We start from the raw sequence: 26,874 nt of genomic DNA on the forward strand, positions 1-26,874 counted from the left end.
AGAAAAATGTGAGGGAATAAAATATTTGTGAAAATAAAAAATACAATGCACGCATTCTTCAAAGTTAATTATGTCAATTGGAACCATGAGATACTAAAACATGAAAATTTCCACTTCAAGATTCAGCCCCTAGACATGAAGAACTGCTGCCAACTATGAGAAAAGAAGATAAGTAAATGTAAATCTTACTCCTCTCGTATTGTTTAAAAAGAGGCTATGGCAGTGACAAAAAATCATGGGAGGGGGAGATTACAAGTCGCACATTGGAAGTCAGTAAAGATAAATCATAGGACTGCTCTTTATCTTGCTGCTTCAAGAGCCACATGAATAAAAATTAAGATACAACTATGCCCTTGTCATATAAAAATTCATTCCCAGAACTAAAATTCTTTTATCTTAATAATCTATCAACAAAGCTAATCAATTTTTTAATATATCATATCCTTCCTTCTCATCATGTGCGGTATGTTTCCTCTGGGCCAGAGTTCTGGTTGATTTTTCAGTAATTCTCCCCATTTTCTAAACCTCAACAATCTTTTTCCTTCATCCTTCTTCCTTACCCATCAACCTTCTGCTGAAAGAAGGAGCCACTGGCTCTGAATGATTGTAAATTTCCTTAACTTTTATGAGTGTTTCCTGCTGCTGCTGTTTGGTGAGCAGATTTTTTAATCTATCCAGTTATATTAATCAATTGAAAATTCAGAATGGAATAATGGCACTATTATGACAGGAGTAGGCCATTAGAGGAGTAGGTCATTATCATCTAACATATTTTTCAGTGTGCTATGAGATTGAGTTATGGGCAGGAAGCTTCATACCAGAAGGTATGTATAATGTTTTTGATGTTATGTTTTTGATATTATTGGGTCTGAATAACTATTGATGTTATTTCGTGTGAATAAGTGACAGTGTTGTTAGATAGAAACTAGTCCTTAATGGAATATGATCTTTTAATTAATGCATTGCCAGGATACTGACTTTGCTCAAATATTATGTGATTTAACAATTTTCATGTACTTTCAACAACTATTTTTCTGTTACTTTTACATACCTAGATACAATTACAGTGGTATTAGAAGTCTAAAACCTGTTTGATTTATCTAGATGTGAACTTACCTGTTTTTCTTGAGAGTACTAAAGACCTGTCTTATGAGGACACATGGAGCTTGCTTCCTCTTACCTTAACAAATCTCTAGTACATACATTTACTTTAGTGATCTAAGAGTTACAACACAGTCGGTACTGCAAGCAGGAGTTGAGCTTGTGAAGTAACTCCTTTTAGTGTGACGATACATAAAATATTTTATTATTTTCTTTAAATTTCAGTAATGGCAAACTCCTCCATGTTGAAATGCACATTTTTACAAATGTTTTTATTCTGCCAGGTCTAGTTATTTAAATACTGACACGTTCCACATCATTACGAAGTGTCGTATTCATGATCTATGGAACAAGTATTAATCTAATCTAATCTCTAATCTAATCTAGTCTCAAATAAATCCAGATGTAATATGTATTACTGAACACTGGCTGTCTAAAGAAGAAATTCAGTCAACCTCTATTCCAAGGTGCTCATTAACAAGCTTCTATTGTAGGAATTTCTCCACACATGGTGGTACTGCTATATTTGTAAAGGACCAGATAAAATTCAGTGAGGTAGGCCTAAATGAACAGACTGCATTATCTGAAGATAAGGAATTTGAGCTTTCTATGGTTAAGTTGCCTGAACTAAACTATATAATTATAAATGTATGCAGAGCACCAAGTAGTTATATTCCAAATTTTATGACCAAATTAGAAGTTCTGCTGAATAGTGTCAGCTCATTAAATATGAGAATAATACTTTGTGGCGATTTTAACATTGATTTATCAAAACACAGTAATGCTAAACTTGATTGGTTAAACATGACTAAATCCTTTAATATGATCCCCACAATACACTCTCCAACAAGATCAACAGAGCATACTGATTCAATAATTGATCAAATCTTCATAACTGATACTTGTTACAAATTCACTGGCGAAGTACTGAGCATGGGGTACAGTGACCACGATTCTCAGCTACTGAGTGTTGACATGGAAAATAGTAAAATCAGCCCCAAAAAAGTATTTCAAAGAAGAAACTTTTCAGATGGCAATATTAGGATTTTTAACTTCCTATTAGCTAAGGAAAATTGGGACTTTATTACTTTAATACAGCATTTCCTTTTGAAACAAAAACTTAAAGCAATCAAAATAGAAAGTCATGGGTAACAAAAGGAATCAAAATTTCTAGTGAGAGAAACAGATTTCTCCAATATTGCTCCAAAAATACATAGTCACTGAAGAATTTTCTGACTATTGTAAAGCCAACAAAAAAACTTATCTTAGAGTGATTAGATAGGCAAAACTTTTATGGAATGACAATTTCATAAGAAACTCTTCAAACAAAATGAAAGCTATGTGGAACGTTATTAAAAAAGAAACTTGTATTTCAACACCTAAAAAGGAAAACATTTCTCTAACACTTTATGACTCTAAGGTCACAGATCCATACACAGTTGTAAACAAGTTCAATGAATATTTCACCTCACTAGCAGAAGATCTCATTCAGTCAAACTGCAAGGTATCGTTCTTCAATTCCACCAATACGTCAAACAGCACTAATGCTACAATGTTTGTTTATGAAACAAACCCTGATGAAATTATGAACATAATAAAATTGTTATACAATAAAGTCTCTAGTGGCTATGATGAAGTACCTGACCTCATATTAAAGGTGTGTGCTCCCCATATAGTAAAGCCATTATCAACCATCTACAACCAATCGTTAAAAACTGGCATTTTTCCAGATGCTCTCAAAATAGCTAAAGTCTCACCATTACTAAAGAAAGGTTCCCCTGATTTAGTATCCAATTATAGACCATTATCCATATTAAGCATCTTTTCAAAAATCCTGGAAAAACTTTTTTATGACAGGCTTATAAATTTCATAAAAAACCATGCACCAATCAGCATTCAACAACATGGTTTCAGTAAATCTTTATCCACCCAGACAGCAATTTTTGAACTGTTGGACCACATACTGAAATCAATTGACCAACATAATATAGCTGCAGGTATCTTCTTAGATCTCTCTAAAGCCTTTGACGTACTAGATCATAAAATACTGCTTGCTAAATTGTAAAGAATAGGAATAAGAGGTGTGGCTCAGAACTGGCTATGCTCTTACCTACAAAACCGCAGACAGAAGATATCACTTCAGTACGATATTAATGTACAGAATAAAATAAATAACACAGTTTTCCTCTCGGAGGAAAGAACAATAAGATATGGTGTTCCCCAGGGTTCTGTTCTAGGGCCATTACTTTTCCTCATTTACATAGATGATCTTGTTGAATGTATGAGCCCACAAAAAACTACCCTATTTGCTGATGATACAAGCATAGTGTTGACTGGATCTAGCCCTCAATCCCTTCAGACAATATCTGATAACTCTATGAAAAAACTTTCTGAGTGGTTTAACAAAAATGGCCTAATTGTTAATAGTGGGAAAACTGTATGTATCAACTTCCATCTAATTCCCACATCCAGTCAAAAAAGTATCCAAGTAAAGTTAAATAATGATAAAATTGAAAATGTAAATGCAACAAAATTTTTGGGTCTATGGGTCCAACAAAATTTAAAATGGGACATACATATAAACAACTTATCAAAGAAACTCTCATCATTGTGCTATGGACTAAGAATACTAAAATCTACTACAAGTAAATCCACACTAATGCAAGCATACCATGCGCAGTTCCACTCTTTGCTCCACTATGGAATCATCTTTTGGGGAAATTCAACTCACAGCACAAATATATTTAAACTACAAAAAAGAGCACTGAGGATAATCTGTGGCCTCAAAAAGCTGGAATCCTGTAAATGTCAATTTATAAAACTTAATGTTCTAAGCATCCCATCCCTATTCATTCAAGAAACAATTCTATTCACCAGGAAATACCTCTCAAGAACAGGCAAATTAATCCAAAACAATGATATACACGCTCATTATACCAGAGGGCAATCTAATATCCATCAAATTTTTTCAAGGACATAATCGTACCAAAAATATATAACTCATCTGGGTGTCGTATTACACAATAAAATTCCAGAACAAATAAAAACTGCTCCAGATCCAATATTTAAAAATAAACTAAAGGCATTTCTGACAAAGCACTGTTTCTATTCAGTACAAGAATTCCTGGAAATGAAAAATTATAAAGTTCCTTTGTAAAATACTGTGATTAGAGGAAAACATTCTGTAGGCAAAATAATAACCTAGTTTCTACTATACTCAACTATGTTTAAGTTTCACTTCCCAAAATTTTTCAACTCTCTTTTTGAATATACAAGTATACATTCTATTAGTATTAAAACTTAATTACCTGTGAAATTTCAATGTTAATTTCATGTTTAATGTAGTTTTTAAATGAAATTCTCCTTCTGTTGTGTTTCCAGTTGACATTTTCACTATTCTGTAATCTCAGTGATTATTTGTGTAAATTTAAAGTAGCACTACATTGCCTACATGTTTCTTAGTTCCCCATACAAATTGTTTGTATTCTCTGTATGTGAAGATACTATATTCATCTATGAAAAATTTTGTGTACATTTTTTTAAAATGGCAGTCCATTGCCTTTTTTTCTCCAAACTACATATTTGTTAAGAAAAATGACTTGTCCTATATCATGTGTACTTTGTACAATATGTGATCCACAGGATAAATAAATAAATACAAATACAATACAAATAGCCAGGTTAACAGGATCCTCATGTAACTGAGAAAGAAAAGGTTTTTCATTTTCTGATGTGAATGTACCATCTGATGAAAGTTGAGATAGGTGCCCCCTTCCTCTTTCTTCTTTGTCTTCATTTTTGGGAGCTCTTTTCAATTATCACAAATAACTGTTCTTGATTCATACACTTCAATTAATAATTAGCCTGTATCACCACTGAACAAGCAAAAAATGTCATAAATACCTTTCAGATGTAAAATTTCACAAACCTCTTATTTTAAACATAGTTCAAGGACACTATGTGCATCTCCAAGTCTCTAGGCTCAAAATAGTTATACCAGTTTCAAGACTAACACTTGTGCTCGCTGCTCCCCCTGCAACCCAGTCACCTAGCATGTGTGGCCATTTTATGACACCCCATCGTAGCCACACCATTTATCTTAAGGCCTCTGTGAACTCCAGTATTAGAATAAAAAAGAGTTAATCATTGTAAATCTTTGTAATCTTTTATGATGTTTGATTCATTCATTTGAAAGTGATACTTAAATACTACTTTCCAACATAGTCTTCACACAAATTTAGGCACTTATCATAACAGCAAACAAGCTTTTTAAATTCCACTACCATAAAATTCTGCTGCCTGAGACTTTCAGCAGTTAGTCATGCCCTCCTGCAGTTCAGCTTCATTGTAACCTTCAATTATCATGTTGTTTCCATATACTTCACATAGTTGCTGATAAATTTAAATTTGTTTATGGTTTTTAGCCACAAAGAAATGTTACTACTGACAGCACTCCCCACCTAGTGCGATTTCCAGTTGTGGCACACATTTAAAACTTGTACTGGGAAATAACAGGAAATGACACCAACCTCATATTGACATGGCTGGATGCTGACTCAATGGACAAATGCTCAGACATCTGTATCGCCATGCTAAGCCTGCCCATTGTTGCCGCAGGTGAAAATGTAATCTACATTCTGGGTACTTCTTGCACATGTTGCCCTTAGCTACTAAGCACTCAACATGGGCTTCATAGCTAAGAGTAACATATATTTATACATGAGATACCCTAAAACTTCTAAGAGAGAAGAGGGATGTGCCAATCTGGGTCCAGGGAATATCATAAATTTTTGTTGCTAATTCAAAACTTTCTTCCACTCAAATTTTTGTCTGCAGTATTCAAACAACCACTGTTGTGCCCTATGTGCTGAGTAGAATTGTCATTTCAGCAGAGAATCTTTGTTGTTGTTGTATTTATTGGTCCTGTTGTCTACAAAGCAGCTTTTGCATAAGACATAGGACAAATCAAATTATAATTATACAGCTGAAAGTCATTTCTAGGCATACATGTTTAAGGTTACAGTAATACACTTTCTACATATGTATTTAGTAAAACACTTCATAAGTTCAAATATTCTTCAATGGAGTAAAAGCAGTGTTCCCATAAAATATGCTGACCAAGAATTCCCTACATGCCACCAGAACAGCCAATAAGGAGTGTGGGAGGGAAATCTTGTGCTGACTACAGTATGCAGCCACAGTGTTGGGCCATGTACAAACATTCTATCTGGCCTCCAGCTATGTATGACATACAACCTGTCCTCCCTCTCCTAATTTCTCTCGGACTTTGTCCCACTGCAAAACGACATCTTCCAAGACCACCCTGATTGTGTAGTGGTGCTTCATTCTACAGTGAACATACCCAATTGGTATACCATAATGAGAAAGATCTTTTTAAAACTCAGTATTTATTTTAAACACTGCCTTTGGATTTTCACATCACTAACCATTCTGACATAATTTCCACCACTTGACACACAGCCAATCAGGATTTATTTAACTGTGTATGTTTCATTGTCTTCTGACACTGACTAAATTTAGCCTAGCTACCATTACCTATGGTTACATCTTGAAATGAACAAACTACACAAGACACTGAATGATAAGATACTAGCCTCTGTGAGTGCTCATAGTTTGTGACACAGATCATGTTTCTGACAAATAGAATACAATAACAAAGCAGACTGAACATGTGTGTCATAAATGTTCCTATTCTTGCAACACCGTAGATATCATTGTAGATATTTATTCCAACTTTTCCTCAAATTGTCAAATGCCAGAAAAGTAGTTGCTGAAAATGCTTGTGTATGTTTCAGTGTGTTAATGCTGATAATGGAACATTATTCTGCTCTGCTGTACACTTCTGCAGGTAGCTCTGTTCTTTCTGTAGTATGTCAAACAGTCTCTAAATTTGCTGTTGATAACTGGAGTTGGAGAAACAGCTGCTTCTGCTAAAATTTAATAAACTTTGCATCCATCATGTACTACTAACATGCAATGGTTTAAGATCCTCTTTGCACTTAAGTTTTATAGCCTCATATCAACTAGGCATGTCACACTGCCACCAATAACATGGATATGGAAAGCGAGATTGACGCCAAGTCAATAGCCAAAAATGAGTAGAAAGTGAACATTATGACCACACGTAACATGAGCATAATGAATGAAAGTCACACCACAAAACACTCTAAAAAGTTCCGAAAGCAAAGCCCACATTCAGAAAGTTAGGTAAAAACAGTTTTTGTGATATATTACTTCAGTAAAAAAATATGGACTGCTTGATACACCCATCATCATGATGGTATTTATTTATAGTAGAAGGCCAACAGGTATCATCATGTGATATGTTTGCCATGGCCCCAAGGCTTGTGCGTGCGAAAGTTGGATTTATGAGTCATGCAGATAATATCACTACCATTTTCTGAGTTCATCTCCATATTGCAGGAGTGCCAGAATGACAGATAAGCACATATAGTATACAGCAGTGTGTGAAAGATTAATGTTACTAAAATGAACAGATTCAACATTCTACAGTTTCATTTTTACTTATATATATCCTGAATTGTTTCATATTCCTGAAAGTTCTGTTTGTGAAGGAATCTAAGAAACACAATGACTGATTGAATGAATTATGCAGAAAAGTAAACTCTTTCAAAATATTTGCATTTTTGGCTGCTGTTATCAACTAATGTACACTATTTTTTCTGCTTTCTGTTCATTATTAAATAACAGTAGTCCACAATGAATATCACTGTGTTTACTTAATTGTTTCATGTTAGCACAATTATTACTGCTTTTCTCTAAATTATTATTAATTGATGGAAAATATTACCTGCAATACAAGTGTTTTTTCCTGCAGATCCTGGTGTGATACAGGGAATTTGAAATGCTGATTAAAAAATGGATTTGGATCATGACGGTGTATGGCTGTTTGTCTTTTACGGTTGTCTACAGGTGGCACAAGACTGAGCCGAACATATGGATCACTGAAACCACCTTGTTCACTGCCTGCAAGGTCATGTGCTGAAAAATTCAAACTATGATTAGTTTATTAATATAATCAATATGTTTATATACACTATATAACTCAATATTACATGTGCTAGTTGTTATATTCAAAGCCATTGAATCGTCAGTTTATGAGGAAATGTGTGTCATCACTTTTATAGCATGAGAGAGAGAGAGAGAGAGAGAGAGAGAGAGAGAGAGAGAGAGAGTGAGAAGAGAGAGAGAGAGAGAGAGAGAGAGAGAGAGAGAGAGAGAGAGAGAGAGAGAGAGGAGAGTGAGGAGTGAGGGGAGGAGGGGTTCCCAAATGAACTGTGAAGGTCCTGGAATATTAATAGCAAGGAGAGGAGACATTAGTTATCTATGTTCATAGTGTTTACATTTACAAAATCATACATGATCATGAATATTGACAGCTTCATATTATGACTGTAATGACATTAAAAAAGGCAGTGCACAGTGTACGTAGGATTTCAAAAACTGTTAATATACAGGGTGTTACAAAAAGGTACGGCCAAACTTTCAGGAAACATTCCTCACACACAAATAAAGAAAAGATGTTATGTGGACATGTGTCCGGAAACGCTTAATTTCCATGTTAGAGGTAGTTTTAGTTTCATCAGTCACCTACGCTCAATGGAGCACGTTATCATGATTTCATATGGGATACTCTACCTGTACTGCTAGAACATGTGCCTTTACAAGTACGACACAACATGTGGTTTATGCACGATGGAGCTCCTGCACTTTCAGTCGAAGTGTTCGTACGCTTCTCAACAACAGATTCGGTGACCGATGGACTGGTAGAGGCAGACCAATTCCATGGCCTCCACACTCTCCTGACCTCAACCCTCTTGACTTTCATTTATGGGGGCATTTGAAAGCTCTTGTCTACACAACCCCGGTGCCAAATGTAGAGACTCTTCGTGCTCGTATTGTGGACGGCTGTGATACAATATGCCATTCTCCAGGGCTGCATCAGCGCATCAGGGATTCCATGCAACGGAGAGTGGATGCACGTATCCTCGCTAAAGGAGGGCATTTTTAACATTCCCTGTAACAAAGTGTTTGAAGTCATGCTGGTTCGTTCTGTTGCTGTGTGTTTCCATTCCATGATTAATGTGATTTGAAGAGAAGTAATAAAATGAGCACTAACACTGAAAGTAAGCGTTTCCGGACACATGTCCACATAACATATTTTCTTTCTTTGTGTGTAAGGAATGTTTCCTGAAAGTCTGGTCATACCTTTCTGTAACATCCTGTATATGTATGAATAAAGGTGCAACTATTTTGCAGAATACAATCACTGAACTCATGTTTTCAATAATTATCAATAATTTATCATTAATTTCATTTATTACATATCCATCATGTTGGAAATTACACTCCTGGAAATGGAAAAAAGAACACATTGACACCAGTGTGTCAGACCCACCATACTTGCTCCGGACACTGCGAGAGGGCTGTACAAGCAATGATCACACGCACGGCACAGCGGACACACCGTCGAATGGCACTAGCTGTGCAGTATTTGTGCACCGCCGCCGTCAGTGTCAGCCAGTTTGCTGTGGCGTACGGAGCTCCATCACAGTCTTCAACACTGGTAGCATGCCGCGACAGCGTGGACGTGAACCGTATGTGCAGTTGACGGACTTTGAGTGAGGGCATATAGTGGGCATGCGGGAGGCCGGGTGGACGTACTGCCGAATTGCTCAACACGTGGGGCGTGAGGACTCCACAGTACATCGATGTTGTCGCCAGTGGTCGGTGGAAGGTGCACATGCCCGTCGACCTGGGACCGGACCACAGTGACGCACGGATGCACACCAAGACCATAGGATCCTACGCAGTGCCGTAGGGGACCACACCGCCACTTCCTGGCAAATTAGGGACACTGTTGCTCCTGGGGTATCGGCGAGGACCATTCGCAACCGTCTCCATGAAGCTGGGCTACGGTCCCGCACACCGTTAGGCCGTCTTCTGCTCACACCCCAACATCGTGCAGTACACCTCCAGTGGTGTCACGATATGCGTGAATGGAGGAACGAATGGAGACGTGTCGTCTTCAGCGATGAGAGTCGCTTCTGCCTTGGTGCCAATGATGGTCGTATGCGTGTTTGGCGCCGTGCAGGTGAGCGCCACAATCAGGACTGCATATGACCGAGGCACACAGGGCCAACACCCAGCATCATGGTGTGGGGAGCGATCTCCTACGCTGGCCGTACACCTCTGGTGATCGTCGAGGGGACACTGAATAGTGCACGGTACATCCAAACCGTCATCGAACCCATCGTTCTACCATTCCTAGACCGGCAAGAGCTCTTGCTGTTCCAACAGGACAATGCACGTCCGCATGTATCCCGTGCCACCCAACGTGCTCTAGAAGGTGTAAGTCAACTACCCTGGCTAGCAAGATCTCCGGATCTGTCCCCCATTGAGCATGTTTGGGACTGGATGAAGCGTCGTCTCACGCAGTCTGCACGTCCAGCACGATCGCTGGTCCAACTGAGGCGCCAGGTGGAAATGGCATGGCAAGCCGTTCCACAGGACTACATCCAGCATCTCTACGATCGTCTCCATGGGAGAATAGCAGCCTGCATTGCTGCGAAAGGTGGATATACACTGTACTAGTGCCGACATTGTGCATGCTCTGTTGCCTGTGTCTATGTGCCTGTGGTTCTGTCAGTGTGATCATGTGATGTATCTGACCCCAGGAATGTGTCAATAAAGTTTCCCCTTCCTGGGACAATGAATTCACGGTGTTCTTATTTCAATTTCCAGGAGTGTATTTTTCCCATATGTGCAACAAGGAGGTGTTATCATTTTCTTTAACATTTGCCTCTCCACAACTTGCTTCTTGAAATCCAATGTAATGTTATAACATTCAGGCTCAATATTTTGCAGGATAATCATCAAACAGAGGAATCGTATACTATTTTAGCCTATGAGTCTAGCAAATGGCAAGTAATTTTGTTGTAAGAGCCCACTGGCAAGTACAGCAATAATATGTTGATTGACTCCTAAGCACGAACTTATATTATTAATATCTATTTCTGTTCTTCCTCTATTATTAAATAAATGCAGCAAAATTAAGTTCCATCATAAAAGATTAGCAGTAGAGGTAGTTATCTGTATGTACAAAGTAAACAGCATGAACATTGTTAACATCAGGCATGAAATTGAATCTAGCCACTAGAATTATTTCTGAATTTTCATTCTGAAGGAATATATTCTCTAAGAATGAAGAAAAATTGATATATAATTGCTCTTTAGGTTTCATTCTTTCCCTGCACATTTACAAGATAAAAATGAATGAATTTCAAAGAAGACGTATGCATTGAAACTGTATAAACATAGTCTGGAGGCAACAAATAAAAGTGTACCAAAATTGAATATTGGCACTATAATGTCATATAAGATTAAATTTCTTTGCCAGAACAGTTGAAGTGTTGATACCATATTCCACTTTTCACAGCATAGTATGTAACATGTATATTTTATGTTTCTGCTATTATGTCATCTCCCAGTACTAAAATTGAAATAATATTCTAGTAAAAAAATGCAGTATTCCAAAACTTAGCAGAAGATGGTGAACATTGATTTGGTTTCAAGAAAGAAGCAGGACTTTTTGCAAATGTGTACTGATAAGTCTTCTCCTCCTCCTCCTCCTTCTTTTGATTGGCCTTTTCTTGTAACTTCATAGTTTTGGCATGTTTTTTTCAGCTTCATGTATGTTAGTGCTAGAGGGTGGCTGAATGCCCTTCCTGTCACCACCAGTTACCCCTCCCCTCCCCAAACTGCCTGTGTCTATTGTGAAAGTGTGAGAATGTGTTCCAAATGTTGTGAGTCATGTAACTGAGGCATGACATAAGTTCCAGCACACTATTAAATCTGTTTTGATGTGGTAGTGGGGGACAGGCAGTGTGATAGCAGAATAGTGAAGCAATGTAGAGATATGATTTCCCCACTATTTAGTAGTAAGCATATACACATAACAAGTGTAAGTACCATGAATGTACAGAGCATATTAACTCTTACTGTCTCATAGGGCAGAAATCCTCATTTACAGAGATAAAGATGTTATGCTGCCACAGAACCTCTCCCTTCCCTCCTGTAGTGTGGAGCACATGAGGAGAGGCTTGGAGGGGTGTCATCTGTCTGAAGTAATGTGAGCAGCTGTGTGATGATGAATACAATTGAAGACACAGCGTAGTCAGCAAGATACAGTGGGGAGTGCAGGTCAAGCTCAAAGCACGATGTTGGTGGTGTGACTAATGGGTTGCTGCACTTGGTGTCAGCAGGTAAGGAAGTAGTCTCAGTGGCATCTTTAATTGTTGCTAACTTGGTGATGGTGTTTGAAGAAGGAAGCATGTTGGCAGCACTGCCTTGCGTTGTTGGATTCACAGGAGCCATTGAGGGGCCAGTGGCAGTGTAAACTGGGGCGATGGCGGTGAGTACACTGTCTGCTGAAAAACAGGAAGTGAGTCCTGCTGTGTCAACTTTTGGTGGTACAGGAATGGTGTGCACAAAACAGTGTGTGTGATAGTGCTTGCAGCTGACCATTTGTCCGTGTAGGTAGCAGTAATCACAAGGTCAGTATCACATAGTGTGATGGCTATGTCGTCAGCCAGAAAACTGTGGAGACTCACATGCACTTGGAAATTGACTAATGAATAGCTAGGAGGTGGTGAGGCAGCAAATGTCTGTTGCAGGAGTACTGCTTAAGTCTATGCTGGATTAAGCTGGTACACTGACACTGTTGCTTGCTTTTCAGCAATTAAGATATCAGAAATGTTTGTATCGTGTTTCAGCACTCAGTATGGTCCAGTAAATGACAGTTGTAGGTCAGGTACACTGCTTCTGTATGTAGCATCATGTGAGAACATGCGGTTAGGTTTTTATGAATAAAGATTCATTGTGTCATGTGATGGGAGGGGGGGGGGGTGGAATATGGATGGTTTGTATATTTGTGCAAAAGTGTGTGACTAAATCTGGGAAGTCATGGTCTGTGAGGACTGTTTCATGCGCTACAAATTTAGCAAGGTGTGAGGCACTTGCTGTATAGTATTTCAGTGAGCGATGCATCAAGATCATGTTTATGTACTGTGAAAATGCTATGAAGAACCCATGGAAGAGCCTCCACCCACGATCCTGAGTGGCGTATGAATGCAGCTTTCGTCATCTGATGCCACCATTCCATGATGGTTATAGGCAGTTTGTGGAACTCGTGGCATCCGCATAGGTAGCATAAGTTATTGAACAGTTGGGATCGAAGCTACTGACCTGGTCCAACATTAAGGAGACTGGGCAGCGGAATCTGGCAGTTTAACTATTAACAAAAGTTTCTGCTATTGTCTCTGGTGATATATTGGGGATCAGCAAAGCCTTCACCCATTGTGTCTTGCAATCTATCATTGACAAAATGTGACAGTAACCATTCAATTTGGGGAGTGGTCCTGCAACATCAATTTGGGCAAGCTGGAACTGCCCCTTTAGAATTCGGAGGGTTGAGCATGGGAGCCAATTTTTGCCTGCTGGCATGGAATGAAAGTCCTGGTCCATATGGCACAATCCTTTTTAATGTTAGGCCAGACAAACCATTTCATGATGAGGTGCACACCCACATGTGCAAGTTTGTTTAGAAGGTCAAAAATTGTCCTGCGATATGGCTCTGAGATAACTGGTCAGCCCTGTCTGTTCAAAACTCACACCAAACTTGCTTGGTCACACTGGGTAGCATGTGTTGTTGCTATTGGAGTCTGGTGTCTTGTTTTTTAAACAAGCTGTGGAAATTGGAATCTATCACTTGTGCATCTGTGATTCTATCGAAGTCCAAATGGGTAGAGGTAACAGTGATACAGGAAAGATAGTCCACCACAATATTATCAGCACCTTTAACATATTGCACATTGGTAGTTAACTGTGCTACAAAATCTAGATGGTGGGATCTTCTGGTTGCAGAATCCACTGACAGGTTGTGCAATGCATCTGTCAATGGGTAATGGTCTGTATATATGGTCTTCCTTTAACATCATCTTGAAAGTGACGAACTGCTTCATATATGGCTAGTAGTTTGTAGTCAAATGTGGACCACTTTTTCTGGGTGTCAGTAAGTTTGTGCAAGAAAAACCTGAGCAGCTGAGTGATTCCACCAATCTCTTGTTGTAAAGCAGTCTTGATCTCATGACTGCTAGCATCAGATGCGATAATTAGACGTGCATTGGGTGATGGGCGGGTGAGGGTCATGGCGTGTAACAGGTACTCTTTTATTTTGTCGAAGGCTATCTGCATTTGCAGTGTCCTCTTGAGGTGCCATTTACAATGAGGCAATTGGTTCCTGTAGAAATATATATAGGGAGGTGGATCAGGTCACTTTTCTCAGGAATAGGATGCATCCCAGACATGTCAACATGATGTCCGACACAGGCTGCATGAGGTTGCTGAAGCTGACACTTGTCACCCTATATTACAACCCTGTGAGAGGCCAGATTATCAAGGATGATAAGCACATGGTCATCGTGTTATTGCTCATTTTGTGAAAAGATTATAACGTCATCTAGATAGGCATAACGAAAAGGCAAATGAACAGTATATTATCAAAGAATCTTCGACATATATGTGCCATATTTTTTAGTCTGTACAGCATGTAGAGCTTGGTTGGTTGTTTTTGGAAGAAGACCAGACAGCGTGGTCATCGGTCTCATCGGATTAGGGAAGGAAGTTGGCCGTGCCCTTTCAGAGGAACCATCCCGGCATTTGCCTGGAATGATTTAGGGAAATCAAGGAAAACCTAAATCAGGATGGCCAGATGCGGGATTGAACCGTCGTCCTCCCGAATGCGAGTCCAGGGTCTAACCACTGCGCCACCTCACTCGGTGCATGTAGATGAATGGCATGATTATCATAGTTTTTGGTACACATTTGTCCACAATTGGAATTTGCAGTTATGTTGTTTGGCAATTGATGACACAGAAAATTTTTGCCCCAGCCAAGGTGTGGGAAAAATAATGCATTTCGAATAGGGTAGCTGTCAATGATTGTATAAGCACTGAGGTAGCAGTAGTCACCGCATATGCACCAAGGACTTTTTAAGAACTAGTTTGATTGGGAAGGCCCATGCACTGTCTGATGGCCTGACGATGTCAGCTCACAAAAGCTTGTACACCACAGATTTATCCACTTAAAGTTTGTGGGGAACTAGGTGATGGGGGCCGTGATGGACAGAGGTCCTGGTGTGGTTGTAATGTGGTGGACTGTACCATCCCACATGTCGCAGGCTGTATGTGATCTAATGCAGGATCGTTGAGTGAGTCTAGGAAGTGGGGCGTGATGTGATTTACTGTCACTTTTAATGTCACACAGCATTCTCTCAGGAGCACACTCAAGTGGGTATTGTATCAGTTCACTAACCTGAGAAGTGTCCTTAGTAGCAGCGGCATGCTAGTGATCAGTGTCGAGATTATTAAGATTGTTAAGATGCTATTGGCCTGTAAGTAGTGATGTGGTTGTGTCCATGATTTGTCTCTGTGCTAGTGTAAGCTGTTGCCAGCACACCAGTCGGCAAAGAGGTTGCAAGAAGATCTATAACAGGCACTGAATCAAGCATGCCTATCAGGAGAAAGGCCAAAGACAGACCTGCAAGCAATGTGCTGCTAACACTCTCTCGACCACCAGTGATTAGAAAGCCATTGCGGACCAGAGGACACAGTCACTCACAGTCAGAGAGAGTCAAGAGTCTCAGTCTCAGTCCGTAAATAATGACTGGAGTAGTGTTCATAGCGGGACTTGTACTTCACCAGCAGTGAGACTAACATGGACTATTATGGAAGAGCTTGTACCACAATACATGGACTAGCTTAAAGATAAGTAGCTTTCTGTTCTGGTAAATAAAGAACTCTGTTAATACAAGGGTGCAGCTGTGTTTGTAGAAAGAGGATAGTGGGCATCAAACAGCATCCTCTCCCTTGCTTCCCTTGGTACAAGACTCTACAGTGGCGATGAGTGTAATTCTGTGCAGTTTGAAGTTAATCAACTTGGCCAAAGATTTTGATTGCTTCTCTTGTGTTTTAGCTGCAGGGGTGATCATTTTGCTAATTTGTTGTGTTCTTGCAAGTATACCAGGAGGGGAGCTGCAGAACTAATCAAATTTCTTTTTTCAGAGTCTTTGCTTGCATTTTTGCTATAATGTATTTGTGTAAACCGTGGCTACCTCACTCACCCCATCCCCATCCCCTGGCCCTGTGCCTCACCTGCAAATGGCATTGTGATGGCTCTAAATAAGCTTTTCAATTTCAGAACCAAGAAATTGCTGCCTTGCTGATGGCAGTAAAACAACTAATGTCTGCACAAACTGAGTTGGCTGCACAGCAACAACCGACTGACCGACCAGCCCAACAAATGCTGCTGACCAGCATACCAACGTTCTGCAATTTAACAGCACAGAAGAGGAATGGCTCAAATACCTAACACAGTTCCAAGCACATTGTCAAGTTCATCATGTTCAAGGCATTGTCAAGCTATAATACTTTCTTTTGAGTGTGGGGTACCCAGTGTCCAGGTTAATACAAAAACTATTCCCAACCGTGTCTCCTGATGAACTCAGTTACGATTAAGTAACTCCAAGTTGCTGCAGCCAGAAATTAGCTTTTTTGCTTGCAGAAAAAGCTGGAAAAGACATAGCTTGAGTGATACTCAGAATTAAGGGGCATGGTTAGGAAGTGCAAATTTAAGTGTAGTTGTGGCAACTTTTGCAGTGATTTAAAGATTAGGGATGCAATAACATTCAGTGCCCCTGATAGTAAAATACAAGAACAGATCCTAAAGTATTCTCCTAAAGTATTCTGATGCATCCCTTGCTCAAGTGTTGCCAGTCTTAGAGTAATATGATTCGGGTGCCATAGTGACCATTAAGTTTGACCAGGCTTCCTTGCAAGCACCCCCCAGTCAGCCACAACAATGAGTGTGTAGACAGGCACAATTTTGATTTTGCCGACATTTTTTTTTTTTTTTTTTTTTTTTTTTTTTTAAAGGCTCATGCACAAGCAGTGAGCATTGTGGTTTCCAAACCTGCAATAGGGTCTGACAAAAGTATGATTAATGTTGTGCCTACTTCTCACCCTAGTGTTGTGCAACAATGTTCTAACAAACTATTTGTCTCATTACAAATTGCTGGCCATTGCGTGAATTTTCAGTTAGATACAGGTGCATCAGTAATGTTGCTTAATCATGCCACATATGAACAGCTAGGCTCACCATGCCTTTCTAAATCTAGCAAGCACCTCACTGCTTACAACAGACAGGAAATTCCAGTGCTTGACAGTGTAGTTTGCCTGCCACTTACAAATCTCATACTAGGACAGTGAATTTTTCTATGTTGATGTCAAGAGACAGTGGGAACATATTTGGTAAAGATATCTTTGATTTGTTTGGCCTTAGCATCCACAACAATGTGCTGTCAGTCTCTACATTTGCACCAAAGAGAATGTCGCTAGCTTGCTTAAAGAATTTCCTGAACTACTTTTAGAAGGAATGGGAAAAACTAATAACTTTGTAGCACATTACATTGAAAGACAATGCACAACCTAAGTTTTTTTCAGACCTGTCCCATTTACAGTTGTTTTAAGAGACAAAGTAGCCAGTGAATTGAAAGAATTGCAAGATAATGGTGTAATTGCTCCCATTCAAGCTAGTCAGTGAGCACGTCTTCTCGTTTTGTTGCCTAAGCCTCCCAGTCACAACTGCATTTGTGTTGACACATTACCTCACTCTGAGGATTTCATGGACATAGATCTGTGTGATGCCTACTTGCAAATTCGATTGGATGAAGAATCACAGAAAGTGTTTATAATAAATACACACTTAGGACTGTTCAAATATTTGTGCTAGCTGTTTGGCAGCACCGCTGCACCCTCCAGTTTTCAGCATTACTTGTAACAGCTGACTGCAAATGTGCCATTTTGTTCAAATGACCTTGACAATATTGTTGTTTCAGGTCTTACACCAGAGGAACACATTGTCAAATTGCATACTCTTTTTCAACTGTTGTCAGAAGCAGGACGCAAGTGTTGTCTCAAAAAGTGTGACTTTTTTCAAACTGAACTACAATACTTAGGTCATGTGATAAACAGTCAGGGTGTGCACCACTTCCAATCTCATTTGCTTGCAATCCTTGAATTGCCTGTTCCTCACAATGTGTCTCAACGGCAGTTAGTCTTAGGCAAAATGACGTTCTACATTTGGTTTGTACCAAAAGCTGCTCAGATCATGGTCCACTGCATCACTTTAATTGTAAAAATATACCTTTTGTGTGGACTAAAGACTGTCAAGGGGCATTTCAGAAACTCAAAAACACCTTGCTTAGTGGCAGGTGTTTAGTGCATTTTGACCCTGCCAAGCAAGTAGTTTTGCAAGTTGATGCTTCTTCCTTTGGGGTGAGTGCTTTGCTTTTGCACAGGATTGGTGTGCAAGACACACTTATTGCTTCTGCCTCAGAGTTGTTACCTCAAGCTCAGTGCAATTACTATCAAATAGAAAAGAGGCTCTCATTGTTCTGTATGGTGTGAAAAAATGCTATTACTATTTGTATGATCACAAGTTCTTTGTAGTGACATATCACAACCATTTGCAGTCCTTATTTAATCCATCAAAACTGGCTCCTATATGCACTGCTCAAAAATTGCAACATCGGGCTTTGGTGCTTTCGCAGTATCAGTATGAAACTGTGTACAGACCCATAGCAAAGCATAGCAATGAAGAAGCCCTATCTCACCTTCCTACTGGCCCAGACTCTGATTTTGATGCACCTGCCACATCTTGTTGCCAAATCAAGGCACAGGACTCTGAATTTATCTTTGAACTCTTCCATTTGGTCTGTGTTTGCATAAAAAACAATAGTATGGGAGTTGTGAGTTTGCCTTGATGCCATAACATACAATAAATAAGATTCAAAGAACCCACTGATGATAGTGAGATTTGTCACCAAAACTAGTTTGGGGAATAAATAAGTAAACAAATAACAAAGTGTTTTGCATTAAGGTAGTCTTACAATTTCCATTTTGTTGTTGGACTCTGAATTGCTGGAATCTCTTCCCTTGCACTGCAGAAAAATAGCACAGGACCCTCTTGTTAGTTCATAGTGGTAGACTCTTTTAGCAAGTTTCCATTTGCAGTGCTAATAAACTCAACCACATCACATAGCACCATTAAAGTGTTTTCCTCCACATTCTGCTTAGAAGGTTTGCCAGAAGTACTTGTGTCAGACAATGGACCACAGTTAACTTCATGTGACTTTGAACAGCTTTGTGAACGCAACGGCATTTGTCATCTAACAAGTGTTCCATTTCACCTGCAATCCAACGGAGAAACAGATCACTCCATACTTATCAAACAACAGATGGCCAAGCTTCACACCAACCACGCTCAGGAAAAGGCTCTGGAACTTTTTCCACCTCTTATCACTCGCACCCACGAGATGGACCATCACTGGCAGAACTTCTGCATGGTCATCGCCATCGAATGCTGCTACACTTGCTACACCCATCGCAGTGTCCAGTGCTGCCAATGCTCTGCAAGTAACACTTTGCACCACAAGATCTTGTTCTTTTCAAGGTGAACGGCAACCATGGACGATGGAAAAGAGGAATGACCCAGGAATGCAATGGCTCTTTCATGTACTTAATTGCAGGTCCTAATGGTTTGCAGCACGGCCACCAGAGAAAAATTTGTGCATGCCATTTGCTTCATGTTCTACTGCTTTTCTTCCTCCAGATTGACACGTAATTAGCATGGCTTCAGAAAACATCGCTCTTGTGCAACGCAGCTAGCTCTTTATTCACACGAAGTAATGGCCGCTATCGACAGGGGATCTCAAGTTGATTCCGTATTTCTAGATTTCCGGAAAGCTTTTGACACCGTTCCTCACAAGCAACTTCTAATCAAGCTGCGGACCTATGGGGTATCGTCTCAGTTGTGCGAGTGGATTCGTGATTTCCTGTCAGGAAGGTCGCAGTTCGTAGTAATAGACGGCAAATCATCGAGTAAAACTGAAGTGATATCAGGTGTTCCCCAGGGAAGCGTCCTGGGACCTCTGCTGTTCCTGATCTATATAAATGACCTGGGTGACAATCTGAGCAGTTCTCTTAGATTGTTCGCAGATGATGCTGTAATTTACCGTCTAGTAAGGTCATCCGAAGACCAGTATCAGTTGCAAAGCGATTTAGAAAAGATTGCTGTATGGTGTGTCAGGTGGCAGTTGACGCTAAATAACGGAAAGTGTGAGATGATCCACATGAGTTCCAAAAGAAATCCGTTGGAATTCGATTACTCCATAAATAGTACAATTCTCAAGGCTGTCAATTCAACTAAGTACCTGGGTGTTAAAATTACGAACAACTTCAGTTGGAAGGACCACATAGATAATATTATGGGGAAGGTGAGCCAAAGGTTGTGTTTCATTGGCAGGACACTTAGAAGATGCAACAAGTCCACTAAAGAGACAGCTTACACTACACTAGTTCGTCCTCTGTTAGAATATTGCTGCGCGGTGTGGGATCCTTACCAGGTGGGATTGACGGAGGACATCGAAAGGGTGCAAAAAAGGGCAGCTCGTTTTGTATTATCACGTAATAGGGGAGAGAGTGTGGCAGATATGATACACGAGTTGGGATGGAAGTCATTACAGCAAAGACGTTTTTCGTCGCGGCGAGACCTTTTTACGAAATTTCAGTCACCAACTTTCTCTTGCGAATGCGAAAATATTTTGTTGAGCCCAACCTGCATAGGTAGGAAAGATCATCAAAATAAAATAAGAGAAATCAGAGCTCGAACAGAAAGGTTTAGGTGTTCGTTTTTCCCGCGCGCTGTTCGGGAGTGGAATAGTAGAGAGATAGTATGATTGTGGTTCGATGAATCCTCTGCCAAGCACTTAAATGTGAATTGCAGAGTAGTCATGTAGATGTAGATGTAGACGGCTTCACAAGATCACATAACCTTCACAGCTGCCCACTGGTGCCACCAGGGCACCCAAGAATGATGTGCCCTCGCCCCCCCTGTCCCCACTCACTGACCCAATGGACCTGGACCTGTCATGACCATTGCCATAACTATCATCGCCCCAGGACATGCCCTCAGCCTGGACATGTGCCCTGGCAGCAGTTTTCTGGAGAATGTTCCTGTTGCCTCACAAGCCAGATGGTGGGTTACGGTCAGGAGTATGCCGTCCTTTGCAGTCACGGTTCCTGGCTCATCTCTACATCCAGCATCCTGTCTCCCTCCCTGTTGTTGTTTGCAGCTTCCCTAAAAATGGTTCAAATGGCTCTGAGCACTATGGGACTCAACTGCTGTTGTCATTAGTCCCCTAGAACTTAGAACTACTTAAACCTAACTAACCTAAGGACATCACACACATCCATGCCCGAGGCAGGATTCGAACCTGCGAACGTAGCAATTGCACGGTTCCGGACTGCGTGCCTAGAACCGCGAGACCACCGCGGCCGGTGCAGCCTCCCTACATGACAACGGTGTGGAATTGGGAAGGGGGGGGAGCAGGGGGGGGGGGATGTGCTGGTGTAAGCTGTCACCAACACAGCGGTTGGCAAAGAGGTTTCAAGAAGATTAATAACAGCGTTCTTATCGATATTGCCCTGATTTACTTGTGTAATGGCTTCGCCACAATCTCCAGATGTACCGTCCGAAATTTATCGCTTACAGAATCAGCAGACGCACGCCTTACTGGATGCCCTTGGACAGTTCGTCCAGGGTCAACGTGCGATGCAAAACGATGCGGCGGCAGCCGTTCCACCGCTAACGCAGCCACAACTCGCTGTTGCACCCACTTTTCGACCTTTTGATGCTGCACCGGAAAGCTGGACGGAGTGATCACGCCAATTTGGATTCCATCTCGCCGCCTACAGAATTTAAGGTAACGAGCGGCAGCCTTTTTTGTTGTCTTCGGTCGGCGTGAGTAAGTACCGTGTGATAGTCAAATTATTTCCCCGATGCGACGTAGCAACTCTGTTCCACGAAGAAATTTTGTCTGCATTAGATGTATATTTCAAAGAATCAGTCAATGTAGTTGCGAAAAGGAATACCTTCTTTCGTACAAAACGTACGGCAGGTCAGACTAATCAGGAGTGGGTTGCAACCTTGCAAGGCCTTACTAGGAATTGTGCTTTTGAGTGTCAATGTGGACTCCCTTATTCAGATACTATGGTACGTGGTGCAATTGCACAGAACGTTTCTGATGTTCGTATAAAAGAACAGATTTTGAAACTAGTTAATCCCTCCCTTCAACAAGTGATGGACATATTGGATCGGCAGGGTACACTTGACTTTGCTCAGGAATCATTTGAAACTTCGCCAGCAGTGTGTCATGTTAACCGGCCCTCCGGGCGAGCTGCACGGAGCAGTAAACAGCCCTCGCGCCCGGCCGCGCCGCCGCCGCCAGGCTCTCAGCCACGTGTGTCGCGCCGGCAAGCAAATGCAGTGATCAAATCATGCCCGCTGTGTGCTACTCAACATTCGTGTGAGAATTGCCCGTGGCGCAGTGGTTAGCACACTGGACTCGCATTCGGGAAGACGACGGTTCAATGCCGTCGCCAATCATCCTGATTTAGGTTTTCCGTGATTTCCCTAAATCGTTTCAGGCAAATGCCGGGATGGTTCCTTTAAAAGGGCACGGCCGATTTCCTTCCCAATCCATCCCTAACCCGAGCTTGCGCTCCGTCTCTAATGACCTCGTTGTCGACGGGACGTTACACACTAACCACCTACCCTACCTAGAATTGCCAGTCACGCCAAGCTATTTGCTTTTATTCTAATAAAAAAGGACATGTTCAGGATGTTTGCCAGAAAAAGCTCAGATCGGAAGCTCAAAAGCGTTCCAGGTCCTTTGCTTCGCGCCGGAATCGGAATCGAACCAAGGATACTCAAGTTCGCGAAACTTCGCCCATGGAAATTCATGTAGTGCATTCCACTCTGCCCAGCGCCACTCTCTCTAACAGTGACTGTGTTCGTCCCAAAAATAGTGTGCGTCGACATCGCCGGAACTCCCGTCAAGTCGCAAGTGATTATGTACCAGTGTCAGTTCACGTTGCACGAGACAGTCGCTCTTGTCGTCAGCAGGACAATAAACTTTTTGTAGGCTTGGACATTAACGGCAAAGTGATACCATTCCATCTCGATATCGGAGCTGCAGTTTCCCTGATCAATCAAGACACTTACAAACTGCTGGGCACACCTCCGTTGCGTGCCGCAAATGTTAAGTTAACTAGTTTTTCAGGTCAAGATATCCCAGTGTTCAGACAGTGGAGCCTTCTTGCAACATACAAAGGAGAAACAAAACTTGTGTCATTTTACGTCCTTCGTTCTTCTTCTGCAGTGAACTTGTTTAGTTTCGATTTATTTCAGTTGTTTAACTTATCTATAGTAAATCGGGTCCTACCAGTGAACCAGACGGTGCCTTCAGACAGTGTTTCTCGTCTATGTGAAGAATTTGCATTTTTGCACCGGGCCTCGGTTGCGCTAAGAACTATAAAGCACATTTGGAACTGAAAGTAAACGCGCAGCCGAAATTTTTCAGAGCGTGCAATGTTCCCCATGCATTGCGTGATGAGGTCGCAAAAACATTACACGATTTGGAATCACAAGGTGTAATTGAACATGTGCAGGCTTCTCTCTGGGCATACCCCTTAGTAATTTTGCCAAAACCTTCTGGAAAGTTGAGACTTTGTGTGGACTTCAAGGTAACAGTGAATCCACAACTAGTGATTGCAACTTTTCCTTTACCCCGCCCGGAAGATCTTTTTGACAAACTGTACCCGGGTAAAAATTTTTCGAAGTTGGACCTAGCAGATGCGTACTTGCAAATACCGGTGGACGAAGAATCCTAGCGCGTTTTGGTGGTTAACACGCATCTTGGTTTGTATCGATTCAAACGACTGCCATTCGGGTGTGCATCCGCCGCTGCATTGTTTCAGCAATATCTACAAACTGTTTGTGCGTCGGTCCCTACTGCAGCAAATTATCTGGACGATATTGTGATCTCTGGGAAGACGGAAGAAGAACATTTGGCCAATCTCAGAACATTATTTCAGGTCTTGAGACAAAATTGTCTTCGCTTGCGAAAGGACAAATGTGTGTGTTTTGCTCGAGACTTGCCACACTTGGGACCTGTACTCAATGCCCAAGGCATACATCCCAGTCCCACGCACCTTCGTGACATACAAGACTTGCCGTCGGCGCAGAATTTGAAGCAGCTACAGAGTGTGCTGGGAAAAATCAACTATTATCATAAATATGTGCCGCATGCCTCTTCCATTTCAGCTCCGCTTCATCGCTTACGCCGTAAGGGTGTTCCGTTCGTCTGGACGACGGAATGCGACCGCGCCTTTCGCCAGTTTAAATCGGCATTGCTTTCCAATACTTGCCTTACGCCATTCGATCCCCAGAAGCCCCTCTTGTTGATGGTGGATGAATCGGATTTCGGGATCGGTGCTGTGCTTGCGCACAAAGATGGATCGCACGCTCGCCTTATTGCTTTTGCATCCAAATTGCTCTCGCCTGCTCAAAGAAATTATTCACAGATCGAGAAAGAAGCATTGGCTCTCGTATTTTGTGTTACAAAGTTTCATGATTTCTTGTGTGGTCGTCACTTTACCATAATCAAAGACTACAAACGTTTGACATCGCTTTTTCATCCTACCAAGCCTGTACCTACATGTACAGCGCAGAAATTCATTCGCTGGTCTATTTTCCTCTCGCAGTACCGCTACGATATCTTGTATCGGTCCACTGCTAAGCACGGAAACGCCGATGCGTTGTCCCGTTTGTCTGTTGCTGAGGATAGGGCATTCGATTCCTCCGGACTTTCTTGCATCTTCATTGATGCGGAAACCGATGACGTGGTCGACTCGTTTCCGATTGATTTTCGTCGTGTAGCTACAACCACAGCTGACGACCCTGTCCTTTCTCCCGTTCCGCGTTTTGTTGCTACGCAATGGCCCTTGTCAAAGTCACGGATCGGTGATCCGTCGGTTGGCCGATTTTTTGCTCACAAGGAGAGACTTTTTGTACGACGTTTGCGTTTTGCTGTTGCGTTCTGATAATGATCAGCCCAGGGTCGTGGTACCACGTTCGTTACAGTCCTCTGTCTTACAGCTTCTCCACCAAGGACATTGGGGTATAGTGAGAACGAAACATCTTGCTCGTCGACACTGTACTTAGTTCGGAATCGATGCCGCGATTACGAATATGTGCTCTTCTTGCATGGTGTGTGCCGAGCAACAATCTGCACCACCGCGGAAATTCTTTCCATGGCCAAAAGCCACTTCCCCTTGGCAACGCTTACACATCGATTTTGCTGGTCCATTCTGGAATGCTCGATGGTTGGTTGTGGTAGATTCATTCAGTAATTTTCCTTTTGTTGTCCGGATGTCTTCCACGACGTCATCTGCCACCATCGAAGCGCTATCCGCTATCTTTGGCCTTGAAGGTCTTCCACAGACTATTGTTTCCGACAATGGCCCACAATTCATGTCCGCAGAATTTCAGTCATTCTGCAAGGCCAATGGTATTCAACATCTGACGTCCGCGCCGTTTTCGCCACAGTCAAACGGTGCCGCTGAGCGATTGGTTAGGACTTTCAAGTCGCAGATGTTGAAGTTGAAAGAGTCCCATTCTCGGGAGGACGCGTTATTGCTCTTTTTGTCCTCGTATCGCTCTCAGACCCGAGATGGTCGCTCGTCGGCTGAGTTGCTCCACGGTCGTCATCATCGAACCTTGATGTCTTTGCTACATCCGCCGCATCAGATTCATGTGCAGCGGCAGACACCTGCTTTTGCTCCAGGCGACGTTGTCTACTATCGCCACTACGGAGGTTCACGGCGTTGGCTCGAAGGGCGCATTCTTCGCTGCCTCGGCCGCGCTATGTATCTGGTTTTGGGGGCCTCTGGTGAGGTGCATCTTCATCTCAATCAGCTGCGCCTCTGTCGTCGCGCGGGATCTGCCGCTCGCCGTCTGCTTTCAGCGACGGTGCCGTCCGGTCAGCGCCCCGGGGACCCATCTACTGGCTCTCCTCCGCCCCCGGTGTTACCGACGCTGCCTTCCATTTTGCCCCATGGCGACGCGCCACCGCCACCGCCACCGCCGCCGCCGCCCGCAGTGGACGCGTCGCTGCAACCGCTGGGCCTCTCCCTGGGTCACGCGCCGCCGATAGCTTCCCGTGATCAGTTGTCCTCCGACATGGAACTCTTGCCCGCTCCGTACCATATGTCGTCTTCGCCCGTCGGGTGCCCCGGCCCAATGGAGGTCGACCCTTCGGCCCCTCCTGTCTCTCTACGGGCGCATACACCGCATGTTGGCGTGGACCCTGGAGCAGGTTTTCAGGCGTTTCCTAGCTCCCCGCGGTTCGAATGGCAGGGTGCGGGTGGCACAGCCTCGCCTGTTGTTAGGCCGATGAAGAGGATGAAATTATGATTATGACAACACCCAGTCCAGGGTGGAGAAAATTTCCGACCCGGCCGTGAATCGGACCCGGGCCCAATGCATGGGAGGTAAAAACGTTATTCGTCTATTACATATGGATGTACCTATGAGGGCTCGTGCCCCGTGAAATTGTCCACAACAGCACTGGTGGTAGAGTACATTTACGCAGTAGCCTTGCGGGTGGTGTGGTGTCATCGCCAGACACCACATTTGCCTTTAAATTGGCCGCGGTTCGTTAGTATACGTCGGACCCGCGTGTCGCCACTATCAGTGGTTGCAGACCGAGCG

At 42.1% G+C, this 26,874-nt stretch overlaps 1 protein-coding gene across 1 annotated transcript in view; it reads right to left on the reverse strand.

Moving 5' to 3' along the window:
- LOC126355448 (synaptotagmin-6) overlaps positions 1–26,874 on the reverse strand; it is a 180,551-nt gene that overhangs the window by 118,918 nt on the left and 34,759 nt on the right. The window contains exon 3 of the mRNA XM_050005763.1: positions 7,934–8,124. Within this exon, the coding sequence (XP_049861720.1) occupies positions 7,934–8,124 (191 nt within the window). The remainder of the gene's footprint in view (positions 1–7,933; positions 8,125–26,874) is intronic.

This window comes from Schistocerca gregaria, chromosome 3 (genome assembly GCF_023897955.1).
Source record: "Schistocerca gregaria isolate iqSchGreg1 chromosome 3, iqSchGreg1.2, whole genome shotgun sequence".
Lineage (NCBI taxonomy): Eukaryota > Metazoa > Arthropoda > Insecta > Orthoptera > Acrididae > Schistocerca > Schistocerca gregaria.